Source organism: Lactuca sativa, chromosome 1, assembly GCF_002870075.4.
Source record: "Lactuca sativa cultivar Salinas chromosome 1, Lsat_Salinas_v11, whole genome shotgun sequence".
Taxonomy (NCBI): Eukaryota; Viridiplantae; Streptophyta; class Magnoliopsida; order Asterales; family Asteraceae; genus Lactuca; species Lactuca sativa.
The window spans coordinates 82,169,429-82,192,491 of NC_056623.2; the positions used below are offsets into that span (position 1 = coordinate 82,169,429).

General features: G+C 34.4%; 1 protein-coding gene across 1 annotated transcript; it reads left to right on the forward strand.

The window, feature by feature from the left end:
- The first annotated feature begins 2,572 nt into the window (after positions 1-2,572).
- LOC111881115 (early nodulin-20) lies at positions 2,573-3,441 on the forward strand. Its single transcript, XM_023877514.3, has one exon. The coding sequence runs from the start codon at positions 2,754-2,756 to the stop codon at positions 3,240-3,242; it is 489 nt and encodes a 162-aa protein (XP_023733282.2). The 5' UTR covers positions 2,573-2,753; the 3' UTR covers positions 3,243-3,441.
- The last annotated feature ends 19,622 nt before the right edge of the window (positions 3,442-23,063 follow it).

Sequence of the window (23,063 nt, forward strand, 5' to 3'; positions counted from 1 at the left end):
AATTGGACTTAATGGATCCTTAGCAGTTCATGCCAAGATTGATCGTTGGGGGTTTCAAGAAGTCCGTTTTATAAAATTTCTGAGATACCAAAAGGGGCACAGATGCTTTATTTATCACCAGACATAGATGAATACTATATGATAGTGACATGAAATTCTTTGGCCTTGAATCAGGGTAATTAGGAAGAACAAGTTGTTCCAACTCGATAATTTTTTTTTTCTTTGAAGTATTTTTCCTTCCAATATTTTTCTATTGGAGCTTCTCTCATTACTTTTATCGAGCATAATGATACGAATCGGGTTTTAATGAGTTCTAACATGCAACGCCACGCAGTCCCTCTTTCAGTCCGGGAAATGCATTGTTGGAACTGTATTGGAAGGTCAAACGACTCTAGATTCAGGGACTCTTTATATAGCCGAACAGGAGGAAAAATATTTATACCGATACTGACAAAATCTTTTTATTAGGTAATGATGATAGTTTAAGGATTTGATTAGTTATGTGTCAACGACACAATATTTAATTTCTCTTTTTTTTAAACCTTGGGCCATAGTTCTAAAGATAGTAGATTGTGAAATTAAATGTCAGGTGTTCCATAATATATTTTTTGAAAGTTTGAACAATTAATATTTTGGACCGATTAATTTATTTCAACTGTTCAAAGTTAATTAAACAAAATAGATATTCTTAAGTTTAGCAAACTTTATGTATTATTTTATAATACAATTTTGTTAACTTTTCCAAAAATAAATTTAAAATATATACGGTGTATTAAAGATAATACGATGTAAATGGGTTCAGTTAGTATTTAGGCAAATATGTGATTTTGGATTAACATAATTATTTAAATAATAAGGACATTACAAAATCTTTCAAGGGTATTTTTGACTAAACAATCTCGAAGCTAGTATTTGACAGTCGAAATCTTCCATTTGTTTTTGGGGTAAATGTACTTTAAGACTATGTAAAATCATATTATGTAAAATGATACAGACATACATAATACAAGCGAGCTTGTCTACACTTCGAGGACGAGCCAGATGTTGTAGTATGCGCCAACGCTTCTTGAGGACTCCAAATACTCGTTCCATATCCTTCATAGTATTTTCCTGGTACGTTTATACTTTATGCGTTTGAGATCACCTGGACATGTTAGCGTTTTCACAAACACAACAAATTCAAGGTAAATACCATCAACAAAATAATATCCATAATCGTACCTCGTTTCATTCACTTGAAATGGATAGTTAGGCGCGGACCCATCACAAAAACCATTGAATATGGCGACATGTCTAAAACATTAATGTCTTTGTTTGAGTCGGAAGCACCAAGAAAAGCATGTCAAATCTAAAAATCTTGTGACGCAACAACTTCAAATATCACTGTCGGACGACTCTTATCACCCCGTGTAAATTACCCTTGCCATGCATTAGCATAACTACCCCAAGCCCAATGAAGACAATCCAAACTTCCAAGCATACCAGGAAAACCATAAACACTAACATGATGAGCATATAATGATTGAACGTTAGTAAAAATGGGTTTATGCAAATACCTTAGACTGTAAATAGTGACAACGTATTTGTAAAACTCATCTAAACTGTCCCTAGCTACACGCTCGAACATTTGAAAATATTCTTCCCATGAATTAGAAACAGAACTATAAGCTAATTGACGAACCGCAACTATGCATTTTTGTATTTCTGGAAACCCATATGCACCTCTTGCATCTCAACGTTGTCTAATATATTCAGAAATGTTAGTAACATCACCAACTATACAAAGAAATAAATGTTTTGCCATTCGAGATAGACGTCGAAACCAGTGTTCCTCGTAAACAAAATTTTCATCGAAATAGTTTGCCATTAGACGGGTGTGTGCATCCCAACGATCTTTGAGAAGCATCTTCTGCGTCCTAGGTTGAATTTCCTCTTCTTTTTCTTCTTCTTCTTCTTCTTCTATATTCATAATCAATTCCCATGATTTTATAACAGTCTGACTAACGGTCAGCAACAACTTACAATTTTCTAATGAATTTGTCATTTTTATAAGATGATTTTTTAGAAATAATAAATATATATATATATATATAATGGTAAAGAAGGAAATTTGAAAAAAAAAAGAATAAATGCAGCAACAGTAAAAAAACGGGCAAAAAAAATACAACGTTCATTTTTTTTTTTTTTTTTAAAAATTTTTCACCATCGGTGATATTTCACTACTAATACTTCACAGGCGGTGTTCACTGCCGGTAAAGAGATCCACGTCGCACTACCGGCAGTGATATCTGCACGATACCCCTTAAGTCTTTATCAATTCTTTTATGTTTAAGTATCGCAATCACATCAGTAATCAATTGAATTTGTTTGTCTTATACCTGTTGCAAGATTTTTGAGATTATTTTTAATAAAAATTTCAATGATAAATATATGATTTCTGTTCTGATATTTAACAAAAAAAAAATCATATTTACTGTCGTATTGTAAAAGTGTAAAAATACGAGTGTTTATCATATGTTTCCTTTCACGTTTTTTTGCAATATAATAACGAAAATGCATTTCAATTGTCAACGCCACAGATTCTGTTTCTGTCACCTTTACGCCGCTTCTAAACCGACGGCAGTTGATAAAACCCTTTCACGTTCAATCTCTTCTTTTCTACGTTTCTTCAATCGCTTTACTTCAATCTTAGATCTGCAAAAACTTGTATAAACTCCGATTAATCTTTCATCAATCCTTACGCTGTCACAACAATGAAGATCACCTGTCTCCTTCACGCATTCGTCATCACAACATTCTTCATTCTCGCCGTTTATTCTTCCGATCCGCCGGAATTTCCCCCCTCGCCGTCTCCCGCTCCAGAATTAGGTTCAGACGACTCATATCCAGTCCCCTCCTATTCCTCCCCTTCGCCTTATGATTCACCACTTGCAACTCCACCTTCAGATCTCTCACCTTCTCCATCAGTTGATGAATCGTCGCCATCGTCCTTTTCGCCTTCTCCGTCTCCGTCTCCGTCTCCGTCACCGTCTGAAGCTAGTGACATGGCCGCCGATTTGAAGAGTCAAGAACCTAAAGAACCGTCGTCGGAAGGGATGAGCGGAGGGAAGAAGGCAGGAGTTGCGTTCGGAGTGATCGCCGCCGCTTGTTTCGTCGGATTCGGAGGGATTGTGTACAGGAAGCGGCAACAGAATATCCGGCGAGCACAGTACAGTTACGCGGCAAGAATGGATTTCATCTAGATAAGTTGTTGAAATTTGAATTTGAGTTGGAACGCATTATTACTACATTTAGATCTAGATCTATACATTCAAAGTATCATTTCATAGTTCATACTAATACGATTAAACATTCATGATTGCATCATTCATGCCTATAACAGTTTTCTACTACTCGGATCATTGTTCATTAATGATAAAATTTTGTTTAAATTGATCATCATTAATAACAGATTATACGTGGAAATACTACTTTGACATTAATTGCTTTAATCTGTTTCTTGATTATATAATCTGTTATAGTTTTTTTGATTTCATCATCATCAATTGATGGTCTTAAGTTTGTTCATCCAAGTTCTGTAATTTTGGCTTTCGTTATATTTTTTTAGTAGTTGCGATAATAATACAAATTAAATGAAATAGCAAAAGATATATTTTTGTTTACTATTTTTTGAACTTTGGATATCCAAAACAAAGGGTTTAACGAAAAAGTTAAATGAGGTGATAATCATAGTTACTATTAAATGGATGAAATTATCCGATAATTAATTAAGCAATCGCAACACCTCTTGATTGAATTAAAACATATCATGGTTAATATTACTTTGAATCAAATTCATCATCTAAACTTGATCCTAGCGTTAACGAATAGTACTCTTCAAATAGAAACTGATCATAATAATATGGAGGAAGATACCTCATCATGTTCTTCATCTTCGGTAGTTTACCACTTCCTCTACGTTGACTTCGGATTTTTTCACACCACGAGGAACCCTCTTCTTTCAATCTATTATTATATGCTACAAGTTCTTCTTTACTCTTCGGAGTTTCAATAAACTCCGAAAACTTTTCTACATCCCTTATCCACTCAAAAAATTCTTCCATGTTATGATTTCCTTTCAACTCCTCATGTGAAAAAGACCCATTTAGGGGATCTAGTTGTGGTGGAGGTTCATGGTGGTAGTCCGGTGGTTGTCTGAAACAGGGCCGTTCCAAACATATTTTGGGCCCAGGGCGAGAGAAAAAAAATGGACCCTTAAAAAATACAAATGTCATCAAGTTTTTTATAATAAATCAATAATTAAAAGAAAATTATTTGTATTATCTTCTAAATATAACAATTTCCATAAAAAATTTGGGCCCCTTTAAAAGATGGGCCCTAGACGGTCGCCCCTATCGCCCACCCTCTGGGACGGGCCTGGTCTGAAAACAAGTATTTCGGCGTCTTTATCTCTCCTTTGACTTTCTTGATTTGGTTGCAACTCTTGTGAGTTATGGATACGTTGTACACTACTGGTCAAACCTTCGAGGATATTTGTTATGGTGTCAATCCAGCTGCTCACGTTAGCATTATGAGTTTTATCTCTTCTGTCGTCTTTGCCAGCCATCTACAATGGTGATAACCTGAAATAATCAAAGATGTTTCATGATAAAAGGACTTCACAAACAAGAAAATTTGTAAATGGAACTTTAGAGGAGATGATTTTTTACTTCGTTGTTGCTATGCGTATGATTGAGAGATTGAAAAATTAAGCGATATAATGTAAGGTATTTACAGGAAAATAAAACCCAAAGTAAAAGAGTCGTAGAACATTTAGGAAAGATAAAAAGAGTATAGTTGAAAACAAATAGGAAACCAATTAAATCCAATAGAATTTATCCAACATAAACTTAATCCCCACGTCATGATTTGTACTCATTTATGTTTTGATTGCTCAAGCTTGGTGTTTAGATTATCATCATCCATAACTATTTCTCATAACTTTTAAGAGAATATAACGTTATGTGTTTTTTTTTCTTAAGTTGTTCTTGATGAGAAAGTATAGGAGGGTATACATCATTACTCATCGCCCGTTCCAAAAAAAATAAAAGAAACCCTAGCATATCTTTTTTTTATTGCTAATTGAGTTCTACACTTTCATGAAGGGAAGTAATTTTTCCCCCATACATAAAAAAAAAAAATAGTAAATTCATGAATGGTCCCTATGGTTTGGGGTAATTTATACGTTTGGTCCCAAATTTATTTTTTTAACTCGGAAGGTCCTTACTGTTTGTTTTTGTTACACGCTTGATCCTTACTGTTTGTTTTTGTTATGCGTTTGGTCTCTGTCTTACCTAAAAAGACTATTATTTAAATAAGAAAAAATGATGGGGGTAAGTAAGGTAAGATGAGGGGGGTGAGGTGGGGTTGGGCTGTATTTATTTAAATAATTTAAAAAATCAAGGGAAAATAGTCTTTTCAGGTAAGACAGAGACCAAGCACGTAACAAAAACAAATAATAGGGACATTCCGAGTTAAAAAATAAATTAGAGACCAAATGCACAAATTACCCTAAACCATAGGGACCATTCGTGTAATTTACTCATAACAAATCATGCTTTATATAGTTATACAATACTATACTTTAATGCATATTTCTTCCCTTGTCGTCGATCAACATCATCCACCATAGGGACCATTCGTGTAATTTACTCATAAAAAAATTATGTTATTCACCATTCAGTTTCATGTTTCTTCCCTTGTCGTCAATCAACATCAACCTAAGCTCACCATGGACACCATTTCTCTCTCACCCATCTATGTTGGTTCCACCACTAAATACAAACTCTGTTGGAAAATTCAACAAAGCAAGTTAAGCACTTCATACAAATGATAAACGAACTTCAGTGAAACTTGCGAAATAAAGCTTCTAAAAAATGAAATCAAAACTGATCACAATATTTAATGTGGTTCGGTTAAAGTGATCTACGTCTACATGCGAATGAGGTAGGGGGTTTTATTAAACTTTCAGGAACTATACCAATCACTTACTGTTGCACCTTACTTGAGCTCTTAAAACAAAATAATCACTCTTTCTTATGAACTGCTTCAAAGTGTGTGCTCTCACAATTACTACTCTCTTGAAAGTACTCATGAAAACTAGACTCGAATGATGATAGAGATGTGTGTATATTTATAGGAAAACATGAGAAATCCTAAATCTAATAGGTCAAGCCTATCCATTATTAGCCCGTGAAAGGGGGTGCCTTAAATCTCATCTAATGAAAGAACACCATGCATCAACTACTTCCTTCCAGACAAAACTTTCTCTCATCGATAGAACTTTCTCTCACTGGTAGAACTTTCTGCCACCAAACAGAGATTTCTCTCACCAACAAAGCTTTTTTTTTTTTTTCACTAACAGAGCTTTTTGTTACCACCATATCTTTCTGCCACTATACAAAGATTTCTCTTACCAGAAGAGCTTTCTGGCACCAACATATCTTTCTCTTACCAGTAGAGCTTGCTGCCACCAAACAAAGCTTTCTCTCACTAGTAGAGTTTTCTGCCACCAACAAAGCTTTCTCTTACCATCATAGATTTTTACCACCAACAAGATTTTTCTCATCACTAGAGCTTTCTGCCATGAACATATCTTTCTCTTACCAGCAAAACTTTTTGTCAAGGCTTCACACCCCAACAATATCCCACTTGAAGGCTTGAATAACTTACTCTTTATCCACCATTCAATTCTTTGTCATTCTTCAACCAATGTCTCTCTCCTGCCAACCTTCTCATTAAAGTTCTAGAAGGCCAATTGAAGCCATGCAAAGCTTCAACTTATAAGTGGTAACTGTAACACTCGTGTTCCTAGACTAAGCATTAGTATGATGATGTAATAGTTAGGGTCAACAATTGTAACCTAATTTGAAGTAATAAAGAGGAATTACTTGAATATTATGTGAATTATGTGATTTTATGTGCATTATACTCATTTATAAGGTATAATAAATTAAGAATGAAAATAAGCGTCAGAAATAAAATAATAGATAGACTCAATATCTATGAAGAAAGTTGTAGTGATCGTGCCAAGGATTCCGAAGATACAAAGAACGCCGAAATCCGAGTTATAACGAAGAAGTTATGACCTGTCGAAGTTTTAAGACTAAACCGGCACGCCACCGCGTAACGTAAAAAATGAATTTTTGATAAATTACTTTTTAGCCTTAGAAATATAAATGAAAGTCGTAGTATATATTAAACCAAGAACGTCTACAAAAAGAACGTTCAAATCTGACTTCGTATGAGGAAGTTATGATTTTTCTAAGATTTAGCATAACAGTGCACAACCCAGAATTTGAATTATAGATCGATCGATTTTTTGCCGACACAACCTAAATGAGAATTGAAGATCTCATTAATAGGAGCTCAACGATAAAAAGACAGTAAAAAACGGAGTCCGTATGTAGAAGTTATGAATTTTACACGGTCGTTAAATAGTGTAATTTTTTCATACTGTTAAATTTAAAATCGTTCAAGAATTAGCTGATGGAGTCAAAAGGAGAGTTGTATATCTTGTCAATACCTATGCGTGGATATAAATAACGTCGAAACGGAGCTTGTATACGAAAATTACGGAATTTAAAAGTCGGGAGGGTGCTGTTGCGAAAAGGGTGACGTGGTTGATTCTGGGTCATTGCTTCCTCCCCACGCCTTACCACCAGATGACGACATGTGGCACACCAACTCGATGAGTTGGAGGCTCAAACTCACCGAGTTGATCCATTTTCAGCCTATAAATAGGATGCGAGAACACCCCATTTTCTTCACACCAAAGCCTTTTTTTTTTCTCTCTCTCTCTCTCTAACTTCTCTCTAAGCCCTCCCAAAGCCCTAGTAACTTCTAAGTGCTGGAGGAAAGCCTAGAGCGCTAGAAGGCTCTGAGAAAAAGAGCTTTTCGGCTCGGAAAGTTCTGCCCCTATAGAGCCCGGTTTCTAGCAAACCTCGCTGTAAGTGAGATACACTTACCCTACTTTAAATATAGCTTAGGTTTAAATTTATTATCGTTATTATGAACTTATTAACAATATATATTATAAAATATAATATATAAAGTGTTACTATAATATTTTTTAAACTACTCGTGGTACGGGGAATCTCGTTTTAAAGGCCGCATAGGGTTGTTGGATTTCAGAAGTGCTATAATGTCAAAATGGTCCTGCCCTCTAGTGTTTCATGTCTGGCCCGTGTCTGTGCATAGTGGTTGAAAAATATTGTTTAGCATTTATGAAACAATATCGCTTGTAATTAGTCGCAATAAATATTAAACTAAAATCTAGCGGTAGTGATACTAGGTTCGTCGAAGGAAAATAAATTATTAAAAGTGAAGGAATCATCACTTTAACAAGTGAGTGCACAATTACTTTCATCTTACACATATATAAGAAGTATTTAATATAAATTACGTGATATGTGTACATATTATTTGTGTTCCTGAAATCTATGTTGGACGAAAGATTCATACATGTTTTAAATGATTTAAATTGTATATGTTTTTTATATGTACGGATATGTTGGGTAGAACATGGGTAGATGAAATAGTTGGTGTGTGATGAAATAAAATGATGAGATGCCTCGATGTTTACGATGATCCAGTCATCTAGCAGAGTATAGATGACGACCACAGATTATTCTAGACAGTCTAGTGGAACGCTAGCAGACTCGCAACCTGTAGGTGGTTATGAACGATGTGTTCACCGGTGTACTCCATCCCCTCATGGTTGCCTTACGTACAATTATTGTTGAGGAACCCCCTTAGCAGTAGTGTCCATCCCGATGAAAATCCTTAGGCTAGGTCCCTTGAGTTAGATGCTTTAGGGACATAAAGTGAGGATAACAAGAATAGGTAATAGGGTGGATTGATGTGATGAACTTAATAAACATAATTATTGAGGGTTGAAAACCCTATGTGCTCACCAGACTCCCTAGCCTGGCCCACTTAGTTTCTTGTATTACAGGTAGTGACACAAGAGCATAGATGTGATGATTGGATGAGAGTTCATGGATTATATGCCAGTAGATATAAATAAATGTTGTAAGACCTATGTTGTTTCGGTTTATGCTTTTGATCTGTATTGACAATGACATCCCGGGTTTTCAATAGAATGAAATACATTTCTTCGGAAACGCTTTGATAAAATCTTTATCATATTTTTGGGAACAAATTCCGCAACACTTTTCTTTAAAAGGTTACTATGATTTTTAAATAAAGCATAACAAATCGATCTTTTCTGGCCGTGAAATTAGGGATGTCACAGTAACCACCTTGGTGAACATATCTATTGGATTCTTCATTCTAAGGATTTTCTTCAGATTCCGTGTTCCATCATCTATTAGCTCTCGAATGAAATTGTATCTCATCTGAATGTGTTTCATTCTACAATGAAACACTAGATTTTTCGCCAGGTGAACTGTACTTTTTTTTATCACGATGTAGTACACAATCCTCCTGTTGTATTCCAAGTTCTGACAAGAAGTTCTTCAACCATATAAGCTCTTTGGTTGCTTCTATATGATGAGTTTTAGTCATAAGACATCCTATGTGCTCATACAAATCCTAATGCTTGGATCTAGGTTTCTCTATTGTACATGCAAGTTATCCAAGGCTATAAACCCTAATTCTAGCATATGGGAATCGATATCAACATATAATTAGGTTTAGAATATTACCTTGATTGTTATGTAGCAATAACAATCCCAATTCCTCCTTGAATTGACTTTGGAAGGCTTAGAGTTACAAGTGTCACTCCTCTAATGGCTTACAAACACCAAGAGCAAATGGAGAAGGTATAAAGAGGGAGGAGAGGTATAATAATTCGTCTCTAGGACCTCTTGGGAATGCATGGCCAAATTCATGAGCCTTGGGGTCTTTATATAGGTGTAGAGATTAGGGTTTTAGCCTTTATCCTTATCTAGTTGCTTGCCCACCAAGTAACCATAAGATAAGTCTTGAAACCCTTATCCTAGTCGAATTCTAAGGCCTTATCACCTTAAATTCGTCCAACCTATTAATAAGATAATCCTTACCTTATTTTGTAACTATCACATAATTACAATTCAACCCCTCTAGTTTAATTAATTACACTTGATCACAAAATTAATTCTTAATTAATTATTGACCAATACTAATTAAACAAATATGATTTCTCCTTTAATATATTATTCTTATAACATATTAATAAATCATAATAACCTCTCTCTCTTTCTATTTATTTCTCTAATCAAGTTGCTTTGGTGAAGGCAACCCAAAAGGACCATGCACCATCGGGTCAAGTACATACCAAAATAGTTATGGACTTAGACACTAATCCAACAGTCTCCCACTTGGATAAGTCTAATAACTATTATGCGTATGAATTCAGATCCTGATCTGCAATCGTAGCTTTCCAAAGCCGTTGTCAACTCTGATCCTATCAGATACGCGTGTCCTTCAGATAAGGGATCATATATTCCTCCATTCTAGATATCATATGAGATATGATTTCAAATCATTCTCTTTGTACTATATCTCGATTCCGATTTATGACGACTGACTAATTGAACAAATCAAATTAGCCCTAGCTCGGCCGAGCATTTACGTTTGTCATCACTAAATCATCGAGGGGCCCAAAGATATCGCTTTTATCCTACCTTGGATAAAAGGAACGGATAAACTTGATACAATTCTTGCTTGCACTCACTCACCAAATCACACACAACAATATGTTTTATAACACCAAGTTAATAGTGCGTTTACATATTATCAATTTGCAACCGATTTGCAAGATACAACTCACACATCTCGGTTTCAAGAATATAAGATGTTATCGTCTCACCAATCACTCGTGATACAATCCATGGAGTGATCCAAGTGAGCGTGGGTTTAATCCAATGCTCAAATCATATTCATAAGCACTCATAAACGTTGCAGCAAACATTTGCTTATGTCTAATACACTTTAGACAATCCACACACCAATTCACGACAGTCTTCATTCATATCTACTTCCAACATATGAACGACTGTGGCCCGTTTGAATAATTCAATTATTCTTAATAAATTCAATTATTCTGGAAGTCAAAACATGCAAATGTGAAACACAAGAATAATACTAATCCCATATGGCCTCAAACCCTTGAGCATAAATAAAACACCTTTTATTTATCACCATATTGATTACTCATTATTTGTCGTTTCGGGTAATCAACTTCTTACTTGAATTATTACACTTGTCCTATGCTCCTAGCATGCACCCAATGTTTACCTAAGGTTCTTACTTTTTGAAATAGATCAAATTGAACACATTTCCAATCTTTCTCATTTCACAACTCCAAATCCTTTTCCATAAGTGAAAGAATATCAAATTCTTGCTACTTATAGAATATGCTAGATTCTAACATTCTATGCAACGATCCTTTCGTAATGTCACTGCACCAAAGTCACAAAGACTATTGCCAATGAAATTATAAAGTCCTCTATCGGAGATTGTTACAAGACAATTCCTTAGATATGATGTCTCTCACTCAAAGTACATTCCTTTGAACATCCTTTTGCATAAAAGTTTCTAATCTAGTCATAGATTTTCAATATTCAATTCCCAATATGGACACACTTCCATATTTTCCATATGACAACTCATTCTTAATAGAATCTTATCTATTCGTAATGATGTCGATATGGTCCATCCAATATGGAAACATTTCCATATTTTCCATATGACAACTTATTCTTAATAGAATCTTTTCTATTCATAATAATGTTGATATGGTCCATTCAATACCATGCTTCCAACTACTCACAAGCAACCAATCCTCGTCGAACTTGGATTGTCCTTTGATAGTTGTTTAATTATTTTAGTCCAAACCGATTCTAGTCCTTTTTCCCTCTAAATGCGCTAGACATTTGGAAAATTTTAGAATGGTCAAACATTAAAGCATTTGCAATCGATCCTATACCCGAAGCGTATGGGACACGACGCATGATGTTTTATTTGCTATGTTCTCAAAATTCGAATTGTTAAGAGGAATGCCGTAATCATAATCGAAAATTTAAGAACACACTATGTACCCTTAACTAAATTTATTAACATTTCTCAACCTAAACCTTTTGATTTGAAATGAAGCATAATATTCTCTCCCTTAATTATAGCAAAACAACTTTACAACCCTTACGACTTTGCAAGGTATAACTCTTGTTTTCTATAATTAATATTGACAACTTGCAAGACGTGCCTTAATAATCATACAATCATAACTTTTATGCTCCCACTAACATGATGATTACTATAAAACATAACACTTATGCTCCCACTAGCTTTGACATGTATTCAGAAACAGCTTAACTTTCAGAAAAACAATGCTTATTGAATTTCTTAAGTTCATGTTTCTAATACTTGGTGCTTTGATAATCTTTTATCAAGGCTTCTTGAACTTATACAACTTTGCCTTAGATAGTTCATATGTGTGTGTAAACAATTGCCAAACCTCACAATTCAAATCATGGAAAGGGATACCGTAACCATAATTGAATTCGAGAATGCAACTTTACAATCACTATCTTCTTAAAATCTTTCTTAGTGAAAGCATTTCCTCACAATCATTTTCATGAAGGAGGAAATCTTATGACACTTAGATTTAAATGGTGTATTTGTTCCTATCCATGTGAATTTGTCAAAACCAAATTTTACGACAAATTCAAACTCATATGGATCGAACTTTCTTGATCTCGATTTCTTGCCTTTATTGTAGCACAGCTGCCCACCATGTCTTCCAAGTAGTTAAGCAACTCACCTTTTCATATCAATGTACTTTCCATTGATCAAGGTCCTTGCCTTTTATGCATTCAAATGAGAAATCATAGGACTCACATGCATAATTAACTCAACTGGAACAACACAGAAACAAAATAATGTCAACATGATAGGTTGTAAACCTCAACTCGTGTGCTAGTGATGATCGATAAGGTTTATTTGATTTGTTCTTGAAACTTTTCAAGACCATTAAGACTCCCACTGACTCCTTGACATATGAGATTCTCTTGTCAATAAACATTTCTTAACAAACAAATATTCAAGAGTTAGTGTAGCTTTTATCAAGACAAAACACTTCATAACTTTGGTCCTAGTTGGTCTTTGTCTTATCTAAGACATCACAACTTTCAACAATTGATGAATGTTATAAACCTTCTTAATACTTGTCACTCATTGTCACAATCTTAACTCTAAGACTTGTTTTGGAACGAAGTATGATTGACTTCTTGATTTAACCATTTCTTCAATCCTTGATTCCTCTTCTTAAACATACAATTGTACTAAGACATACTTAGAGGATCAATTGAGATATGATTCTTAATCATTAAGACCTATCATAAAGCATAAAAGCTACTCTCCCATCTTCTTAGAATGGAGAAACTTTTATCTTTCTGCCTACTTGATTCTTCTTATTTGTTCTGCTGTTGATTTAAACCCTTTAATCAATTTAGAATTACACTTAATCTTGTAAGTATAATCATATTTACTACACCTTTAGTAAATCATGATGAATATCATTGTTACTCTTATGGTGGACTTTATCAACACGCAACTTTGTGTGCTCGATCTCCTAGTCCTTCACTTGACACTTTGTCAATGAATTAGTCTAATTATCAAATATGAGATTTCTCATTCATCGTGCAACCAAGTTGCGTGATTCCAAATTTTTGTCCAATTGAAACTTTGGGCGATGAGAAACTCTCCCTATTTGGTAAATTCTCGACTTTTCCATAAACACCATAAATAAGAATCATATCCATTTGTTGTAGAGATATGCAAACACCAATTTTCATAATGATTTCATTGCAAGGAAATAAACAAATAAATAAATAAGTCAAACGAAAATTTATTTTATTTATAAATGCAGCGGAAAACATTTGTCCTTACAATGCAAAATCCATTGAAAACTATGTAAAGAAAAATTTCTAACAACTCTATCATAACTATCTAATCTCAAAATCTAATCTTCAAGTCCATGCGATCAAGATCCATTCCTTGTGATTAGATTCATCTTGCTCTTTCACCAAGCTTCCTTTCTTTTCACCGATCCTGAAAAACATTCAAATGCAATCTTATTACATTATGTATTAAGAATTAATGAATAGGAACTTAATGGAGTTAGATAGTGGATTTTACCTGAAGCGCAGCCATACTCTTTGACTCTCCCATCTTCTGGACTCTTCAGGCTCTTTGGGCAGACTCGTATCCAACGCCCTTTCTTTTGGCAGCAAACGCAGGTCGGTTCTCCTAGAATGTCCTCAGAAGCATGGTCGGTTGACTTTTCCAACAAATACACTCCATTGCTTCGCCAAATCATTTCTGATTCAGCAGCAATGAGCATGTAAGTTAGGTCAATGAGGTTGTCGTCATGATCCATCATATAATACTTTCTTTTGAACTCATTATATGATTCAGGAAGTGACTGCAAAACCCAATTCACAGCCAACTCATCTGGGAATGACACACCCAACATTATCAACCTATCAATGTGTGATTTCATTCCTAGAACGTGGGCACACACGGGTTTACCATCTTCATGTTTCATTTCCAATAGGGCTTTAGTGATATTGAACCTTTCAATTCTTCGATCTTGTGGGTTGGGGAGAACAATACGAGGAGGAGGAGGAGGAAGTGAAGCATGATTTCTCGTTCCTCGATTGAATCGTGGAATACCATCTTCATGTGGAATGCTTGTTCCACGGGATTTGGGAAGACCATAGTTGTCGAACTTTGACATCTACAAAACGGGAGAAAAACAAATTCAAGTTAGTTGATTGATTGAGTCCTTAGTAAATCACCCAAATGAGATACTAAGGCTAGGACCCAACACAATATTCTACAACTCGGGAGAGGGATGCCGTAACCCTAATTGCAGAATATTTGAAGGTAAGTGAATGATGATTCACTAATTTCCACCACGAAAAATGAAAAAGAAATTTAAGTTTTAAATCTATGAAAACTCCTAGATCCTTTGAGATTCATTGAACTTTCAATGGCATGTTTAAATCTCGATATGCCCCTCTTGTTTGTGACTGGGATGCCGAGGATTACAAAGCGGGTGTGAATAACCATGCAAACTTACATGGTGCCCTCACATGTTACAGTCACCTATTCGATGTGCCGGTAAACCACACACGCTCCACCAAACTATGCCAAACATTGAGTCACCCTTTGCTACCTTTGCTTAGAACCATTTAGTGTGCCGGTTAACCACACACGCTCCACTAACGTCTTCGCAAGGGCACAAAGTGTAATTTCATGGAATTGCATCAATTCACTTTTGCCTAAGTAACTAAGATTGGGAATTTTTAAAACATTTAGTTACTTTTGTACTTTATTATACTTATAATGAAAGGTTTCGTCCTATCCTACCCGTTCGGCTAACGACCCTCCACTAGTCAAGAGTGCGGTGGGTAAGAGTGGATACCCATTCAATCGCCATTTTATAGGCAATTTCCTTAAACACCTCTTATAGACTAGCTTCGTGAATGAGGCCTACTAATGGTAAGGCTAACTTTTACTCATACATATATATAATGTTAGACTTTTAATGTTATATATATATATATATATATATATATATATATATATATATATATATATATATATAGTATAGGGTGTATTTTACACTTTCAAAATACTAGGTGGTCTAATTTAACAATTATACCTTTAATTCAATTAAATTGAAAACCTAAACTTTTATGGATTTATTAACTTCTTTTAATTATACACCTTAATTAATTAATAAAACCATAAGGGTGTGATTTGAACTTTTTCAAAACTATACTAGAGTTTTAGAATTTAACATTCCTAATTAAACTTTTAGTCAACTTTTAAATTCCAAAACTTGAGGGCAAGTTTTGAAACATTTCAACACATTAGGGTTTAGAATTTAAATATACATCAAAATTTAAATTCCAAAAACTTGAGGGCAAGTTTTGAAACCTTTTTCAAAACATTAGGGTTTCAACTATTTAAATTTCAAAACAACAAAACCTTTGGGTTCAAATTTAAACTATAAAACCTAATGGGGAAAGTATGAAACTTTTCAAAGCACAAGGATCAAATAACAAATAATCTAAATTAACATTTAATTACATAATTATCCATATTTGATTTATTTAATGATTTCTTGCAAAACAATTTATCAATTTAGTCAAAATAATTAATCAATTATCACATAAGGAAACAATTATCTTATTAATTGATAAATATCTTCAATTAGATCAATAATATAGTCAAATATATCATAAAATCAGATTTATATTGATCTAACATGATAAAGGCAAGTATCTCAAAGATAAACAACAAGAAATCCCGAAAATAGCTCCATCTGACGCTCGAACTCGCCGAGTACCACACTGTACTCGCCGAGTACACTGTGGTACTCGCCGAGTTCATCAGGCAGATGGCTCAAAAATCGATTTTTCAACACATAATGCATCAATACAATAGAAACCAATCAAGGCTCTGATACCACTGATGGGTTTTATTCATAAGACATCCTATGTGCTCATACAAACCCTAATGCTTGGATCTAGGTTTCTCTATTGTACATGCAAGTTATCCAAGGCTATAAACCCTAATTCTAGCATATGGGAATCGATATTAACATATAATTAGGTTTAGAATATTACCTTGATTGTTATGTAGCAATAACAATCCCAATTCCTCCTTGAATTGACTTTGGAAGGCTTAGAGTCACAAGTGTCATTCCTCTAATGGCTTACAAACACCAAGAGCAAATGGAGAAGGTATAAAGAGGGAGGATAGGTATAAGAATTCGTCTCTAGGACCTCTTGGGAAGGCATGGCCGAATTCATGAGCCTTGGGGTCTTTATATAGGTGTAGAGATTAGGGTTTTAGCCTTTATCCTTATCTAGTTGCTTGCCCACCAAGTAACCATAAGATAAGTCTTGAAACCCTTATCCTAGTCGAATTCTAAGGCCTTATCACCTTAAATTCGTCCAACCTATTAATAAGATAATCCTTACCTTATTTTGTAACTATCACATAATTACAATTTAGCCCCTCTAGTTTAATTAATTACACTTGATCACGAAATTAATTCTTAATTAATTATTGACCAATATTAATTAAACAAATATGATTTCTCCTTTAATATATTATTCTTATAACATATTAATAAATCATAATAACCTCTCTCTCTCTCTCTCTCTATTTATTTCTCCAATCAAGTTGCTTTGGTGAAGGTAACCCAAAAGGACCATGCACCATCGGGTCAAGTACATACCAAAATAGTTATGGACTTAGACACTAATCCAACACTATAAGAGCCACATATTCTGCTTCTATGGTTGAGAGAGAAACACTCCTCTATAACCTAGACATCAGCAGATTGTTGTACCTTTAATTTTGAACATATAAAATGTCCTCTTACTCGAATCCACACATACACCCAAATCTACATCGGTGAACCCTTCTAAGACCACCCCTTTTCTTTTGAAAGATAAAGCAATCTCACATGTTCCTTTCAAGTAGTGTAACAACTTTACTCCTTCCCAATGCTGTCTTCTTGGATTTGACATGAACCTGCTCATAATTCTCATTACATGATCAATGTATGGTCTTTAGCTTAGGGAACTTTAGCTATATATTCTTTTTCATCTTACATCTTTAGGGAGTGCTTTGTTGAGAGTCTCAAATGACCCCCTAAGGTGTATTTCTGGATTTAACATCTGTCATGCTGAAATTTTCTAAAACTTTCTTAATGTACTTGGCTTGTGAAAGTTTTAATGTACTGATTACTTTGTTCCTGGCTATAGCCCAATATCTGATTAGCAGCCCCTAGGTCTTTCATCTCCAACTTACTGGTCAACTGCTTCTTAGTTTTATTGATTTCCTGCATGCAGGATCCATCGATCAACATGTAACAACAAGATAATGTAAGAGGATTTGAATTTATTCAAATAACAGCAATGATCCATCTCACATTTTTTATATCCATTCCTCTACATGAAGCTATCAAACTTGAAGTACCACTGCCTTGGAGCCTGCTTCAAACCATAAAAACTCTTCTTTAATTTGAACACACTATTTTCTTTTCCAACAGTCTGAAAACCTTCATGTTGTGCTATGTAGATGTCTTTTTCTAGGTCACCAAAGAAAAAAGATGTTTTCACATCTAACTGCTTTAGATGGAGATCTTCAAAAGCCACAATACCTAAAACCATTATGATTGTAGTCATCTTCACAAATTGGAGAGAAGATCTCATTATAATCAACCCTCTCTTTTGTTGGAACCCCATGACCACCAACCTTTCCTTGTATCTTTTAGTGTCGTCAATCTCATCCTTAACCCCGAAACACCCACTTATTTTGTGGTGCTTTCTTCCTTGATGAGAGCTTGACTAAGGACCAAGTATGAATCTTGTCAAGCAAGCTCAACTCATGTTCTATAGCCTTCTTCCATTGTATGGATTCTTTCATCCTTAAGGCTTCTAGATAAGACTCATGTTCACCATTCTTTGTCAACAACAATAAATTTATTGAAGGAGAATACCTGACTGGAGGCCTTCGTAATCTAGTGGATCTACGGATGGTTGAGTTTTTGTCTGTGTATTATCTTCAATTTCGTCCTTTGAAATATTGCCACCCATGCTCCCACTATCTTCCGGTTCATCAGAGCTCCCACTACTTCATGAAATTTCACTTATCTTTGGAGTACTAACATGTTTTATAATATTGTCATATGAAATTTCTTCTACATCATCTTGTTCCTTCTTTTTTGGTTGTCTGTTATCGATGGGGATCTTTTCAAGTTCGTCCTTTTATAAAGCATTCTCACTGAATACCGCATCCCAACTTCTAATAATGCCTTTATTCTCATTATCCAAAAAGTGGTACCCAGGTCGTCCAACCCATAACCTATAAAGGTGCACTTTCTTGCATTCGCCTCTAGCTTGTATCTTTTATATTCTTTTACTTTTACATACGAGACACAGCTAAAAACCTTCAAATGTTTGAGTGAAATCTCAAGGCTCCTCTATTGATTAAATATGTTGTGTTGACCAAACCTACTCAGATGATCTTCAGTAAACCTGTATGCAGTCTCATGCTCTTTGCCCTTTCATCCAACGTTCAGTTCATCCTCTCTGCTATGTTATTCTACTCATGTGTTTTTGGAATGATATTCTGCATTCTGATTCCATAGTCTGTATAGTAATCAACAAATTCTCGTCCTTTCATGGGTACACACTTGCACAAATTATACGGATAATTAATTAGGGAGGACGGAGTCGTAACGGGTTCAAGGAGTAGAAGGAGGACCGGGAGGAGAGCAAGAGAGAAAGAGAGGGGTGTTGTGGTTTGAGGAATCGGGTTGAGGTTGAAACCAAAGAAAAAATTTAGGGAAGACGGGTTGGGAGGCTTCCTGTTTGGACGGGTTCGACTCCCTCCACGGTGGGTTCGGTGGCTTCGGTGGGAGGAGAGAAACGACTCTGTCCTCCCTTAATAATTATTGTTACAAGAATGGTAGGCAAGTTAACAATACTCTCCGATATTCAGGAATATCGTCGAGTATTCTTATGCTCCAAGGGATAGATGTAGACCCTAGTGTTGTCTTGTTATTTTTGAATATGAAGTTGTGATCAACTTAGTATTAAAGAGCTCTTGTTTAGTGAGAGTCATAGGATTGTGTTAGAATTTTGATGAACTTTTCGCTAACTAAATTAAAATAAAGGCAAAAAATAATAATATTGGGCTTAAAAGTGGAAAATTAATTTCGGAAATTCGCATGATTTTTTTAGCGGAAAACGTAGTCGTTTTGTGATATCTTCTTAAAAGTGGATTGTTGGGTACATAAGGTATCCAAAAATGGTTCATTTAGTAAAAAACTCATATTTAAATAAGTTAAATATGTATTTATAAAACATCATGTGTTCTTATATAAGTTTCATAATCTAGTTTGTAATGCCAAGACAAAACAGGTTCGACGGTTATAGAGCTGATACATATTTAAAGTAATACATTTATCTTAACAAAAAATAATTAATTAAGTTTTTTTTCGTTTATTATTTTGTAAGAATTTATTCCAAAATCCATGACAATCTCGTGAAAATACATTTCAAATATCATAAAACATAGTTAGGGATTGTTTGGTAATCTTTGAATGATTTAGCGTTGAATGTTTCAAATACCTGAATGCTTCAAAGGCTTCAAATGAAAATGGTTATGAATGAAAACATGATATTTGGTAAAATGAATGCATGTGCCAAATGAAAAACATTACCATTTTAACTTTGTGAATGATTTTGTGTTGAATCAGAAAAAATTACATTCTACTTTGCTTTGGCACTTGCAACCAAAACAAAAGGGTTTCTTTTAATACATAGAGAGAAAAGGGCAAATAAAAAACACAAAGTTTCTATGAAACCAACAATGGCTTCCTCATAACTAAATCAAAAACATTAATAAAAGATATAATAAGTGGGTTTTCCTTCTTAAGCTTGGATAGCTCTTACATTACAAAATCCATTTTAAAACTCTATAACTAGTTGAAAAAGAAAGAGTAAATTGGTTTTCACTGACAATATACATAACACATTTTATATCTATATAGTTATCTTATCATCTTCTTACTTTGTTTTGTTTTCTCAGGGTACAGAAATAGGATTTTACCTAATTGTAATATTCTTTAATCCACACCAGCAATTCTTCCAACCCCCAAAGAAGCTATCAAATTCCTCATTACCCCAAGTCCCAACCCATCAAAAAAAAAAGAAAACAAGATACAAAGATGTAATAAGTAAAATCAAACGTTTCATAAACAAAATAGAACTTCCAATTCAAATTTTCACTTGCATTGTTCAATATAAAAGGAATACTTCTAACCAGTGAAACTATAACAGTTAGTCTATCTTAAAATTAATAGAAAAAAGCATAGAACTCCTTGAATATGAACCGATCATAATCTAGAGCAAAGAATCAATCTCTTAACATCTTCTCCATCTCCGGCCACTCATGAATCGGTTGTTTACCTGTTCGCCGGCGGTGATTTTGAACTTCTTCCCACCATGACAAAACACCTTCTTCCAATCTGTTGGCTACAAGCTCCACTTGTTTGTTCTCCGGGATCTCATAAAACTCAAAATAACTTTTGACATCCATTATCCACTCACTAAGCTCATCAAGATTAAGATTCCCCTTATAAATAGGTATATCTACCTTTACCTTTGAACCAAACTCTTCTTCTTGATTTTGTCTCTTACCTCATCTAGTTGCGTTTGCGTTTCTTGGTGGTTGCAAGACGGTTGTGGCGGTGGTGGTGGTGGTTCAAAGAACCCTTCGAATGAGTCACCGCCTTCACTTAGGTGATCTAGTTCTAGTTGTTGGTGGTGATGTTGATGTTGGATTAGTGTCTAAGTCCATAACTATTTTGGTATGTACTTGACCCGATGGTGCATGGTCCTTTTGGGTTGCCTTCACCAAAGCAACTTGATAGGATGAATTATGGAGAGAAAGGATTAAATATGATTTATTAATATATTATGAGAATAATATATTAAAGGAGAAATCATATTGTTTAATTAATATTAGTCAAGAATTAATTGGTAATTAGTTTTGTGACTAAAAGAGATTAATTAAACTTAAGGGACTAGAATTGTAATTATAAGATAATTGCAATTTGGGCTATGGATTGCCTTATATTAAGGAGTGGATGAATTCTATGGGGAAACCCATGAGGAAATCGTCCAAGGCCTTAAGGAAAGGAGTCCATGGGTTGCTTAGGGGTTAAGCATCCAAATTAGGGTTTCCTTGTTAGATAACCCTAATAGCCTAACTATATATACATCCCTTATGACCCAAAAACGTGGACAAGACTTCTTCTAGGGTTTCACACGTTTTAGGGCAGCCTCCTTCACCTCTCCTCTTCATCCTCTTGCTCTTGGTGTTTGTGAACCATTAGAGGAGTGACATTTGTGACTCTAAGCTTTCTAAAGTCAATACAAGGAGGATTTGGGATTGTTATTGCTACATAACAATCAAGGTATGATCTAAACCCTAAATATATGCTATATTGATTATCATATGCTAGATCTAGGGTTTATAGTCTTGGATAACTTTCATGTACAATAGAGAAACCTAGATCCAAGCATTAGGGTTTGTATGAGCACAAAGGATGTTCTTATGACAAAAACCCATGAGTGGTATTAGAGCATTGATTGGTTTCTATTGTATTGATGCCTTGTATGTTTGTTCAAGTTGAAAATTTTCGTTTTTTGTGAAACTGCCTGATGAACTTAGCGAGTCCCATTGTGGACTCGGCGAGTAGGCCCCTACTCGGCGAGTCCGTATGGGTACTCGGGGAGTTCAAGCGTCAGAAAGAGGGGATTTCGGGATTTCTTGCTGTTTATCTTTAGGATACTTGCCTTTATCATATTAGATCAATATAAATCCGATTTTGTGATATATATGACTATATTCTTGATCTAATTGAAGATATTTATCAATTAATAAAATATTTGTTTCCTTATGTGATAATTGATTAATTATTTTGATTAAATTGGTAAATTGTTTTGCAAGAAATCATTAAATAAATCAAATATGGATAATTATGTAATTAAATGTTAATTTAGATTATTTGTTATTTGATCCTTGTGCTTTGAAAAGTTTCATACTTTCCCCTTTAGGTTTTATAGTTTAAATTTGAACCCAAAGGTTTTGTTGTTTTGAAATTTAAATAGTTGAAACCCTAATGTTTTGAAAAAGGTTTCAAAACTTGCCCTCAAGTTTTGGAATTTAAATTTTGATTAATAGTTTAATTTTGATGTATATTTAAATTCTAAACCCTAATGTTTTGAAATGTTTCAAAACTTGCCCTCAAGTTTTGGAATTTAAAAGTTTATTAAAAGTTTAATTTAGGAATGTTAAATTCTAAAACCCTAGTATTGTTTTGAAAAAGATTCAAATCACACCCTTATGGTTTTATTAATTAATTAAGGTATATAATTAAAAGAGGTTTAATAAATCCATAAAGTTTTGGTTTACAATTTAAT

Bases quoted from the DNA above. Each gene is read 5' to 3' on its own strand.
- LOC111881115 (XM_023877514.3), top strand. From the start codon at position 2,754: ATGAAGATCACCTGTCTCCTTCACGCATTCGTCATCACAACATTCTTC.